This window comes from Tympanuchus pallidicinctus, unplaced genomic scaffold, assembly GCF_026119805.1.
Source record: "Tympanuchus pallidicinctus isolate F22 unplaced genomic scaffold, pur_lepc_1.0 scaffold16, whole genome shotgun sequence".
In the NCBI taxonomy this organism is placed as follows: Eukaryota; Metazoa; Chordata; class Aves; order Galliformes; family Phasianidae; genus Tympanuchus; species Tympanuchus pallidicinctus.
The window spans coordinates 18274900-18287350 of NW_026294679.1; the positions used below are offsets into that span (position 1 = coordinate 18274900).

The 12451-nt window shown below is 44.1% G+C and overlaps 1 protein-coding gene and 1 long non-coding RNA gene across 13 annotated transcripts in view; one reads left to right on the forward strand and one right to left on the reverse strand.

Annotated features, from left to right (window-relative positions):
• LOC128078179 (uncharacterized) overlaps positions 1-12451 on the reverse strand; it is a 314575-nt gene that overhangs the window by 192442 nt on the left and 109682 nt on the right. The gene's annotated exons all lie outside the window — the stretch shown is intronic.
• PAX2 (paired box 2) overlaps positions 1-12451 on the forward strand; it is an 85188-nt gene that overhangs the window by 70265 nt on the left and 2472 nt on the right. For 7 of the 12 annotated variants that reach the window (XM_052678123.1, XM_052678122.1, XM_052678127.1 and 4 more), the window contains 2 exons: positions 2914-3123; positions 6830-6931. In XM_052678123.1, the coding sequence (XP_052534083.1) occupies positions 2914-3123; positions 6830-6931 (312 nt within the window). The remainder of the gene's footprint in view (positions 1-2913; positions 3124-6829; positions 6932-12451) is intronic. The other 5 variants (XM_052678125.1, XM_052678130.1, XM_052678129.1 and 2 more) reach the window with 1 other exon arrangement.

Here is a 12451-nt window from a genome sequence, read left to right on the forward strand (position 1 = left end):
GCTGAAGTTTGAGATGGTTAAAATGAAAAATGGGACTGTGTCACTCACAGGTGGATAGATAGATAGATCAATCAGTTGATGTCATCGGTACTGACACAGTTTGAAGCTATAACTCACTGCTGGGGCAATTATTCCAGCACAGCAGGGGTGGGGTTATATCAGAGACAGAATCCAGGTGCTTTCAGTCAGTGAAGAGTTGGACAACAGAAGGGTAAAATTCATAAGTGCCATCCACCAGTAACACTGCATGGGATATAAACTATGTCCACACAGTTGCAGAGTGGAAACTGAAAGACAGACATACAAATAGACATGTAAAAGTCTGAGGTGTGGTTGTGCAAACATTTGCTGTCTCACCTTGCCCTCCTCTACTCTCTGCTTTTCTTAGAGAGCAGTGCTCAGCAGCACTATGTCCCAGTTCTCTTTGCCATCTTGCTCTTGACTTCTTTATCCCCCTGCACTAAGTGGTGCTGCATCTGCAAGGTGTGAGGAATTTTTCTTCATAAGCCTTGATGTGCTCAAGAGAAGGCTGGGCTCATCTCTGCAGTGAGCCTGACAGGGGCTTTAATAGCCTCAGAGCACCGGGACAAATAGCTTCTGGTCCCTTAACCCTGCACAGCTTTGCAAGGCAAGGCCTGGCACTGTTGTTCCCATCGTGAGGGCTTTAGGCAGCCTTTCAGGCTGAAATCCTCTCTGTGGTGGCTGGGCAGAGCGGAAATCCAGGGGCTGGATCAGATTGTCCTAATGCTACAGCAGCTTAAGCGGTCTGTTTTACCAGAGATTATGGTTTCACTTACACAGAGCGCCTGAAAAATGCCACGGTTTAGGAAGGATTATAGCTGAAAGTTCCATGCTTTAAAAGAGAAATAAAGCAGGGGAGGGACTAGGAAACCCAACGTGCCCAGGGGCTGTGCAAACAGGATTAACCTCTGCCCACAGCACCTCTTGCTTCTGCCCACCCACATTTCCCGCGTCCATCTTCTCCCCAGCAGCTCCCTACACTTGACGTCTCCTGCACAGCGCAGAGAGCAGCAAGGAGACTGCAGAATGCTCAGAACTGAGGTTTCTCCCGTTTATTTTGCTAGATCTGTACACTCTCTTGCCATCTGACAGGAGAGCCAGAAGAGAAACAGCTTTGGGGGTTCTCCATCTACTGACTGGGCACTGGCTTACAAAGACTCACTTGCAGGACTGTAGGACAGTATCCAGTAGTAAAAAGCAGTGCCTGGAAGCTGATGTGCTGCTCACTCTGGTTACACTAATTAACTGTGTAATAATCACCACAGACTCCAGCTTCTGTTCATCACATCCCTAAGAAAAGTTCCTTGCCCGACAGAACTTCCAATGGCAAAAAGGGAGAAGAAACAACAGTCCCCACTGAGCATACCAGAGGCTTCCAATACATAATCTAAACAAATGGGAACTGCATATCTTTTGGCCATAACTGATCCTTAGTAGTCAAATGACCCATGACCATATGTCTTTGCTGCAAAGGAGTCTCACAGCTCATGGATCCTTGCCGGCCATCTAGGTTAGAGGCACTTGGAGGAGAACACAGATGGAAAATTATCGTTTTTGCTAGGTAACAAACCTTTGGAAACAAACGCCTCAGGATAAACAGTATTCACAGACAGAAACTGCCCAGCCCTTAATTGTTTAGGTGAGCACTGCAGCCTCACAATAACGTGCCTAGAGTCAGTTAAAGCCAGTTCTACTTTAATGAGGCCAGATTTATCATCTAATTATATGTCTCGTTTGTATCTCTGTATAAATCAAAACCACCACAACTAACTTACATACCATTAGCAAGACTTGCCATTAAGGCAGAGAGATGGCTTTTATTAATTGGCTTTGGGTAGTTGGTTTGAGAGATGATTTGGACCATGTGCGAGCATGTCATCCATGCTTCTCTTTCAGGTGTTTAAGTACAGGACTCCATTGCTGCTGACCCAACAGTGCAGTACCATGCTTTAGGTCACAGTGTTCTACAGTTCCCAGACCTGCTTCTGGGAGCTCGGTTAGGAGCAACTTAGAGCTGTATCTATTGTGCTTGTGCAAATCTGCACATCAGAAATGGAGGTCCAGTGCAAATAGCAGTGAAAATGAGACCTTGTACAAGTTTCCCACATTTTCTCTCCTCAATTCTATCTGTTCATCAGCCTATCTGTCTAGAAACACTGTGCTCTAGGAACTACCAGAGGCAGTACTGAGTGTGTGCCACTGTAAAAAAGATTAATTGATTATTTATCCATTTATTTACCTATTTAATGGCACAGCTCAGTTTTTCATTTTAACCACTGCAAACTTCAGCTGCTCCTCTTTTGTCAAAGCTTTTAAGGAGCTTGACTTGACAAGCTTTGGCCATTACATCGAGCATCCTCTTTAACAGATGCTCATAACCATGCCGCTCTCCTAGGGAAGATAACCTTGGGTTTGAAGAGACAAAGGGGTATAATTCCCTGGGCCAAACCGTGCGAGCATAGCATCGTCATGTGAGCAAGAGAAAGCAGCAGGAAAGGGAGCATAGAAGCTTCAGAGCATTCTTCTCCTTCCCAACCCTACGCTTCTTCCTGTCCTCCCTCTCCCGCATGTTCACTCCCACACTCCCCTGCATCCCATTCCTCCCATCTGCCACCGCACTCCATTTTCTCGTACCCTGCTGCCCTGCAGAGGCATCACTGCAGTCAGAGCCTAGCCCCCGGGTGCATTTACTGCTGTTGTCTCAGCACTGGCTCCTCTGATCTACTCCTAACCTTTTTTATTTTTATTTTTGTTTTTAAATTAGTTTCCCTGTAGATTTTAACCACTTCATTTTCATTTACCCATTTTGTTCTTCCTCTCCTCCCTTCCCACCCTCCTCTTCCTCCCCCTGTTCCCTTTGTCTGTCTGTGTCCATCCCTTACCCTACCACAGAAAACCTCTCCTCTCCCCTCAGTATAAAGCAAGAGCCTCATGGAGCCTCTCTCACCCCTTTCACCCCCACCACGCCGGTCGGCTCTGGGCAGGCTGAGCTTCAGCCCTTCCACATGACCCTTTCAGACGATGCGTCCACGCCTTGCTACAGTGCCTTCCTTCATCATGGTGCCCACTTTGGGCAGTCCAGCAGCCAGCCTCTGATAGCAGGTAACCGGCCTTGGCCACGAACTCAGCGGGGGTGCTGCAGGCAAGGGGGTCAGTTTCACCTGATGGGGAGACCAGTAAATGCTGCAAGCTCTTTGAGTGCAAGTGGGAAGCAGAGCAACGGTGTTCTGGTTCTGTGTATGCAGCATGCGTTCTCAGCTCCATGGAGAGTCACAGGGAGATTTCATGCCTGTCCTTCATTTTTGCAGAATAAAATGGGGAAAAAAAGCTGTAAAAGCATAGAAAGTGTCCCACTTGGATGGGCTTGGGGCTTAGTAGGGAAATATTTGTACAGCAAAATCCTGCATTGTCTCCATAACAAGAACGCCCCTGTGTACAGTGGGCCCAGCAAGGCTTCTGTGCACTAGCCTAAGGTAGATGATTGAAGCTTGACTAAGTTAGCCAGCCCTGAGACTGCCGGATGGTTGTTCAGCATGGCTTGTGAAAGCTACCAAGAGAGAGCAGTATGTAGTCAGTAGGTGAGCAGCACCCCAGCTACACCGTGAGCTGCACTGAGGCAGCTGCTTCACTGGCACCTCACGTGATAGACCAGGCAGTCAAGACAAAAGGCATGGTCTTTATGCCATGACCAGAAAGGGTTGGTTAGAGACTCTGAAGCCTTATAGTCAAGTGAATGCAGACCTGTGGTGGTGGCCTTCAAGGGAAGGACAGAAGTAGGTGGCAAAAATGGAGCACTTAGGAGCAGCAGGCTGGAGGGGAGAAAGGAGAGCGGAGTTTAAGGTAGGTACAGGGGAGGTTCCTGTGTGAGGTGACTGAATTGTCATTGCTGCAGAAGCTCAGAGGTGGCTGGAATGAAATAGTGGCAATCTTTTTAGGTGACGACTGAGAGTGTTGTCACTCCACTGCCAAAGAACATAATCTGGGCAAGTTCTTCAGAGTGCAGACACAGTTCCACAGTGCTCAAGAAACGTATCTTACCTTTGCCTCTTTCATGTTCCTATCATTTTTTTCTCTTTTGACCTAACATCCTGCCTTTGTCTTCTTAGATGACATTTGTGTTTCCAAACCTCCCTGTAGGACAGTAGCAAGCAACTACAGAAAAGAAATTTGTGTTCATAACACTGTCCAAATCTTACTGCAGCCAAAAAGAGCCCCTAAGCTCCAGGCATTCCTTTAAGCCAGGGCTTATACTGACAAAATCTCTCCAACAATGTGGTTCAGTGGGGATGCTGTCATATATGACCACTTTCTAAGCTAGAAGGCACTGTTTTTCAGGAGAGGAACTTGCTTTAGGACATTTGTGGAGAATTAGACTTGGAAGAAAATGTTCAAAAGCTCAAAGAAAGGCAGAGTGACAAAGATGAGAAGAGCCTCAGAAGGCTCTAGGAGAAAGAAGCGTGACTAGAACTGGAAACATGCTATAAAGCAGGACAAATGCTGGTTTTGCCATAGCCCTCCAGTGCAAGAATTTAATAATCTTGTTTACCTGGTAGCAACAAGAGGAGGCAGTGGAAGGGGGTTGCTTCTATGTAGCAATACTTAAGAGTCCCTCTGCAGGATCTTACTCACATTAGTGATACTGTACTTGTTTGTTATCTACAAGATTGGGATTTTGACAGATGATCACTTCCCAGCAAATCTTCCACACTGCATTTTGAAAATCAGCCTCTGTAAGCTCACATCTGAATAAAAACACAGGGGCATATGAGTGCAGATCAGGTAGCAGAGTGAGTGTGTACGTATTCCCACTTGAATGGAAGTGTCAAAGTGAATTAATTATGCCTGTTACTACATAATGTTCTCTCTAACTTTTCAGTGACACTGTTTTCTCACTCATCACCTGCCGTTACATCTCAGACTAGTGAATATAGAAAACCAAAAATACATGAATTTGAAGCACAAAAATTTCTTCCCTTAAAAGAATGTGAGAAAGAAAGAACTACATCTAGTAGGCGTTAGTCATACTGCTTAATGTGCATCTGCACATCACTAAAGCAACGCCGGTGGTTGAGAAGAGTAGAAGAGTGTAGGATATAAATCCTCAAAGCCATATATATTTATTTTTATCAGTACTGGGGAGCGGCTGGAAAGCGGCTCGATCTCTGCCTAGCAGTTCTGTGGCCATTATCTCAAAGTGAGCTGGGAATGTCAGCTGTGGCTCAGGAATCTCTTGAGGGAGAAAGAACTTACTTTTCTTTTTTCTTGAGCAAATCAGCTCAGCAGCCTTTAGTCAAGATCTACAAAAGCAATGACACTGCTTTAGCCCACCTAATTCTGGAGAAATTTCCTCCCCCAGGGGTCATTCTCCATGTTGATTTTCCATGTTTTCGCTCTGCCATGTAACTGTTACTTATTTCTGACACCCCGGACAACATCCATGCTTGTTCCAGGGCCTGCTTATCAGTTACTGTTCTGCCTTAGTCAAGCTAAAGCAATTCTTATTCTTCCCATCACACATCCCAGCACAATTCCAGTGATTCCACTGGTGTCAGGGGGACTTCCTTAAACTGTCACACTTCCAAAGGCAAATCAGACTCCAGCTCTCTAAGAATAAGTATCTCTTCAGAAAGGAGCAACAATTGGCACAAACTTTTTGGTGAGCTACAGCTCACCTAAGGAACATAAGGAACATGAAAGGCTTTGGACGGCAGAACAGGCTGAGATCTCAGTAGACAGCGCTGGATGTTGAGCTGTAAATCTCCCAGCAGCTGCAGGGGAAAGATTATCTTAATTCATTTAGTCTTTTTTTTTTTTTTTTTTTTTGGTTTGGTTTGGTTTGGTTTTGGCTTGAAACTCCCAGCAGCTTTTGAAATGATTTCAGTTCATTTAAATGCAATAAGCACTAACAGCAAAATGCCCTTCTGGCTGGCCCATTTTCTGGCTAACCAGTCCAAATGAGGAAATGCCTCTGGCATCAACCAAGAAGCCTCCAGCTGCACTTCCTATGAGATGAAAAATAAACTACCATCATCCACTTGGCCCACACGCCTTTCTACATCATTGGTGGAGACAAGATACCAAGACTTGGAGAACTACTAACAAAAACTTGGATCTGTGATAAAATGAAGTGAGACTGAAATTAATTTGCACAATTCCATTCTTATATATCACACCAGCACCTGGAAGGTGTCCAACAAGCACTGATCTCACGATAGGCACTGTGCGAATGTACTGGGAATGTGCCCTTGCACCAAAGAGTTTGCAGCATAAAAAGAAGCGCAGACAGGTGAAGTGACTTGCCTAAAAGTATCAGCAGGTGAACAGCAAGAAGTGGGAACAGAGACAGATGCAGAAAACACCTGGATCACTTTCTAGTGCCTTACACATCGACCATGCCCTTAGGCAACATCACCACATTTTTGGAATGGCATCGACTGCTTATAGAAGGGACCTCAGCTAGTCTGGCCATTAGTGTACTGCCATTCTTTGTGAAGCTTAGGGCCGTTTTGATTTAGCTAAAACAGATCCAACATTTCTAATGGGCTAAAAAAAAATTGACAGCGTAAACAAATTCTTTTGAGCCTCACAGTGCAAAGTTTTAACATTCATCCTTATAACCTGAGACCAAAAGCGCCACAGTCTTTCCCCAAAATTTTCAGAGGAAGGTCAGCATCTATGTGCCGCAGGCCACACAGCTCTTGCCCAACAGACTGCTAGTCAAATGGTGGTGGGGTAAAAAGCGATATCAAATCAATATTGGATGATCCTATCCCTTCTGATCCCCTGTTCCGATTCTTTCCTTTTTCAGGTCGTGATATGGCAAGCACCACCTTGCCTGGCTACCCACCCCATGTTCCCCCAACTGGACAAGGCAGCTACCCAACCTCAACTCTGGCAGGAATGGTTCCTGGTAAGTCCAGAATTCAATAATGGTGCACGTGTGTTTGAACAGTATACCAGCAGTGTAACAGCTTTCACAGTTGGCTTTGTTATTGCTTTGCTGCCACTGAAGTCTATTCTTGTCACAAAGAATATGTCAGGTGCCTATAACCAAAGTAGCTCACCACCCATTTTGCATTGTATGTCTGTCCCCTGGTAACTGATTCACTGCTGCTATGGGCAACTAGCTATCTATAACCTGTACCAATTAATTGGTAATTAATTAACCTTAGTATTCATTAACTAATGTAATTATTTTTCAATGATCCGTGCAGGTTATTATGTACTGCTCGTGGCTCGGGATATTCAGCTGTTCACTAACTTAGGGTAACAACTTACATCTGTCTAAAGGCAGGGCTTCAAACTGCAAACCATCAACGGTAATTTAAGACCTGCAGTTTTTGGAGACCTACTGTCCACAGCCTGGACTAGCTAAGAGCTCAGCAATGATTAACAGCATTTCAGGAGAAACTAACTATTCACTTTCAACAGCCAACAACTTACCCACTCTCCGTTTATATGACAACGCCTTCAGCTCAAGAAAGTATCTACCTAATCCTACACTGCAAGGCAAACTGTTCCTTTGCCACTCAAATCCTTGGAAGAAACACATTCTTTTGGCAAATGTCTTGAGTAATACTGCCCAGGGTATGGGGAGCTCAGGGGATCATTTACCCTTGAAAAATGGAGAAGGTTATTCCCACAGTCTCTACTCCCCAGTTCTCAGATGACAGCTAGCCCAAGCAGATAAATGAAGAGGCAAGGATTTTCATTTCTCAGCCACAGTAGCTCAGGACTTCATCTGCCACTGATTTCTGCTTATGGGAGCTGCAATAGCTAATGAGCGGGTAGAAACTGTTCTGCAACCTCTGCTACCAGAGGAATGACTCAGACAGCAACTGCGAAGTGTAGCAGCAGAAAGTTGATAACAGAAAGCTTTTAGATCACTGCAAAATGGTTTCCACAGTTTGTGAGTCTAGTCTAACCCTCATCCAAACCTTGAAACAGCCAACTAAACAAGCACATGCTGCAGAGCACAGTTAATCAGTGAAAATATCACCAATAGGGGATGTTTGTAGGTCAGCCTTAACACCTTTAAACAACCAATCACTGCTTATATATCACAAAGTACAGTTAATACTATGGTCACATTCCACAGCTAGCAAGATGCCCACTACTGCATATGATCCCAAGACATATAAAAAAAACTCTTGGACTATGCTGCGACTATCAGATCAGGCAAAGATAACAAATGGGTACCCTCTGTAACCTGCCTTCAGTCCCTCAGTATAGGTGACTGCTGAATTGTTGGGGTGCTGCAGTGTTTGCAAAACCCAGGGCATCCCCTTCTACAGTTTTTCAGAGAGATGGTTTCAACTCCACTTGGCTCCAGAATCAGAGGAGCACTATGATGATATAAATCAATTTTAAAAAGCACTCTGTAACAGTAATCAGATTCAGTTTACAACATACACGTCAGTTATAGTTCATAGGTCATGCCATACAGAAGTGATTGGTAGCACTAAAACAGATGACTCTTTGAATACTTATTTCTAAACCACAGGCTCTTCTCAACTTTTAATACACAAGATCTCATGTTCAGTGTCTGCTATGTAATTTTAACACCCTCAATACAGGGGTGTTACTGATTCCTAAACTGGGACAAAGATTTTGAGACTGCTAATCACAGGGATCATTTATCCAAGAACAGGAGATTTGTTGCAGAGGCTAATTAGCGTAAGACAAGAGTGCCTCTAAAAACACACAGATACTGAAATTAAAAAACCCAAAAAACTAGGAATAGAATGATGAAGAAGAAAGTTGAGTTACGTATACTCCAAAGAGATTATCACCCATGTCTAACAGACATCTTTACATTAAAACTGATGCCCAGATTCAGTCATGGAAAGTCTTCCTGTGGCCTGCTTGGGCATCCTGCATTAGTTACTGCATCTTTCTACATAGCACCGAGTCCTGGCTGTGCTGGTCAGGCCCTGCTGGGCAGCCCCAGCTTGGCAGCCCTTCTGTTCCTGTCTTCTTATGTGACGGAAGCCAACAAGCTGGAGATGAAGTGGCTTCCTGGGGAGGAACATAAGATCAGCTCTAATGGGTCACGCCGCAGGACTCTTCAGCCAGTGCTCTCTATCAGAGGCCAAAAGTGAATCTTGGGAAGAGTGTAAGAGTAAAGCAAGCCAGTATCAGCACTTTCTCGAAAGATCTCTCTGCCTCCAATGAGTTGCAGCTCGTGCACTTTCTAAAGCAGTTAGTATCTTCCTGTTTAATACTAAACACTCTGGACAAAATGCCCTTCCATAATCTCAAGCAGTGCCTCCTGAACCAATATAAGCCTTTAATGTCTGTAGCAGCCTATGGCAAAAAGTTCTGTAGCTTAACTGAGTGTTGTGTGAAAACTACCTCCCTGATTTGTTCTGAACACACCACCCGCTAGGCTCACTTCATGCCTCATAGTTTCTGTATTAGAAGTCTGAACGTACCAAGATTTAAATACAGATACCAAGAAATACTGTTAGTAAAGGTTCCCAGAGTGCAGACTGCACAGAATATGGGCCTCATGAGATCGATCCGCTGTGCTGGCTGCTAAGCGTCCATGCTGCAAAGGGAAAACAAAGCAGCACGTCACCAGTGGTTTGCTATGTGCCTGTGGGCCAAAAGGACCAGGAGCCCGTGCTTTGGGTGTGTCAGAAATACAGAGCAAGGTGACAGGAAAACCAGCATCATTGTCCAGCTATAAGCGGACGTGAGAAAGAAGCTCTGTTTTCCCTAAATAAAGGCTCTAAGCTAAAAGCAGAACCTGGATAGAAAGCAAAATTTCCAACTCATTCAAAATTCTGATTTTTTTGACATTTGTTTTCATCTTGCATTGGAATGAGGAGTCAGAATCTTGAAATTGTTCAATTTGCAAACATCAGGATGAAACATTTCAATAATGACAACATGTTCTAGATGTCAGGACATATTAAAATAATAGAAGAGATGAAAGGAAATTAAATGAGATGAGAAAAGCAGAATGAAACAAAACAAGGAAGTTGAAACATAATACTTTGTTTTAATTTGCAATCATTTCTGAACTTTTCCTTCCAAAACTCCCCTGAGTTGACAAGCTCATGCAAAACATTTCCATTTCGATGAGACAGCATTTTCCAGCGGAAAGCAGTTACTGAAAAGACTGACCAGTCCAACCATAGCTTTCTGTTCTACCCACGACAGCCCTTCACTGGAGTTCTCCTCACGTGGTCTAGAGAAGAGCTTGTCTCCATTAGCTGTACATCCATGCAACACGGTCAGTCATGCATGCCAGTATCTCGGAGGTCAACCCACATGATGTGGCAAAATACACGTCCTGCATTTGCAGTTGCCCACAGTTTCAGGTTATTGGATGGACACGGATGGAAACAAGCAGTCCCTGCATGCATACCTGAAAAAGCAGTGTTAGTCACTCAGAGAAGGATGAAATCCGTGCATCTGAGAAGTGCTTCCTGCAAAGGTAACAGAGCACTCCGATCCCCCGCTCACTTCTTCCACTTTCCCAGAAAGGCCATCAAGACTCTGCAAACAGTTTTGGTGAAGTGAGCATTCTCTGAAAGGAACTGCAGTTTTCATAGAGCAGCACAGAGCCTGCAGAGGGCTGGTGATGGCAACGGCAGGGAGTCGTTAAACAGAATCCAATGTTGATGAGGAAATTACACTTGTTTCATTAGTGATCAGGGAAGGCGATAGCTCAGTTCCTCTTGGTCACAGTTGAGCTCAAAAGCTCATTATCCTGCTGCATGCATGCTTTCACTCCTCGTCAATAAACACTGTTTCCAGTGGCTGCCCTCTCTCCTCCCTGGTTCTCCATAGCCAGGGCTCTTTCTCCTCTACTTAACCCGGGCTTTACGAATTGCTATAAACAGTTTAGGATGACAACTGGGAAGAAAGTGAGACAGAAGCCCTGAAACATCAGAACTTCTCTATGTAGAGAGGTTAACTCTTTGTGAGGCATTTCAAAGCAGTAATTCCCATCTGCGTTGGTTTTTTTGCTTCCTGGGGGGTCGAATTCATCCAACTATACCCCACAGGTCATTAGTGGGAGAGGTAAACCTGGACTGCGCGTTGCTTTTTGCCTTTGTATCCTACTCCAGGGCATCTTAGTCATCACAATGGGCTTCACCTATTCCTTCCCAGCTACCCATTGGGATTTTCAGTGCAGAACGTTTCTAGATATGGAAACATGCTGAATTATTGTCACTAAAACAACGTTTAAGGTTTGTCATATGAAATACATTTGTATGCTGAAACTAAAAAGTACTGTAAAGGACCTTTGGATGGCAATTGGCTTTGAAACACACATGCTGCTTTGGTTATTGTTCTGAGCACCTTTAAAGGACCCAGCCAGACAGATTCTCCTCGAGTTTAAATCACTGCAAATACACCAGCTTCAACAGACTTCACTTCTGCCATGTGAGAATACAGGTTTTTGCTTTAACTCTCCTGTGAAGGGAGATTTGCAGAGATTACAGTGTATTTAATTGACATTTCTTCAGTAATTGCAACGCAGGCATCCAGCGCATCTTGCACTGCCTCCTTTTCCTATTCCACGGCACCTAGCAGGGACCCCAGCTGCTCTCCCAACACTTCTTTGTTCTCCACACACCCTTTGGAGCAGACCAGAAGCCATGTCATGCTGTTCACTCATTGCCTTTTGAGCACATAATGCCTTTCAGATGTCACCCATTGCACATTGGTACTGCATCAAATTGAGTCAGATAATGACTTTTTTTTTTTTAAGTTTTGGGAGATGTATTTACTTTGAAAGCAATACCATACCTACTCAGTTCCCAAACATAATTCCCATAGCCCTGCACAGACATCTATAAAACAGTAAAATATTTAAGATGACAACATTCAAATCTTGGTTCAGAGTCTTATTAGATCACAAAGTTCACAACTAGTGTGCTTTGGGCCTTATTTGCCAAATGTGAAGAGAGATCCATAGCCCAGCTCGTCTTCCAGACTCAAGACAGCACCTAACGTAACAACCATTGGAAATTTCTTTTCCAGAACTGGAATACAGAAAGTTTTCTCTGTAACTCACTGATTAATCATAAGTGTGGGCCTCTGAATCACTTTTATGACTAACATCATCAAAGAACAAGAAAGAAAGAGTGATTCATATGTTTTCTATTTTGTTTTGTATTTAATCCTACCCTGCTCTCAGCACAGCACCAATAACAAGCTCAAACAATATGCTTCTGTACCCTCAGTAGCCCAAAGACAAAACTTAGCCATACATACTGACAGCAACAGCCCTGCTGGCTCTGAGGAGTTTAGTTGCGTACCTTAAAGCTCCCGTGCCATTTCTTGACACTGATTCTATTTAAAAGAAAGCTGATAGACATAGAAAAAGCTTGCATATCCAATCATACTACAACCTGAGAATCAGAAATCAGAAGGCAAAGAAAAATAAACCAGTTTGTTTATTATTTGTACT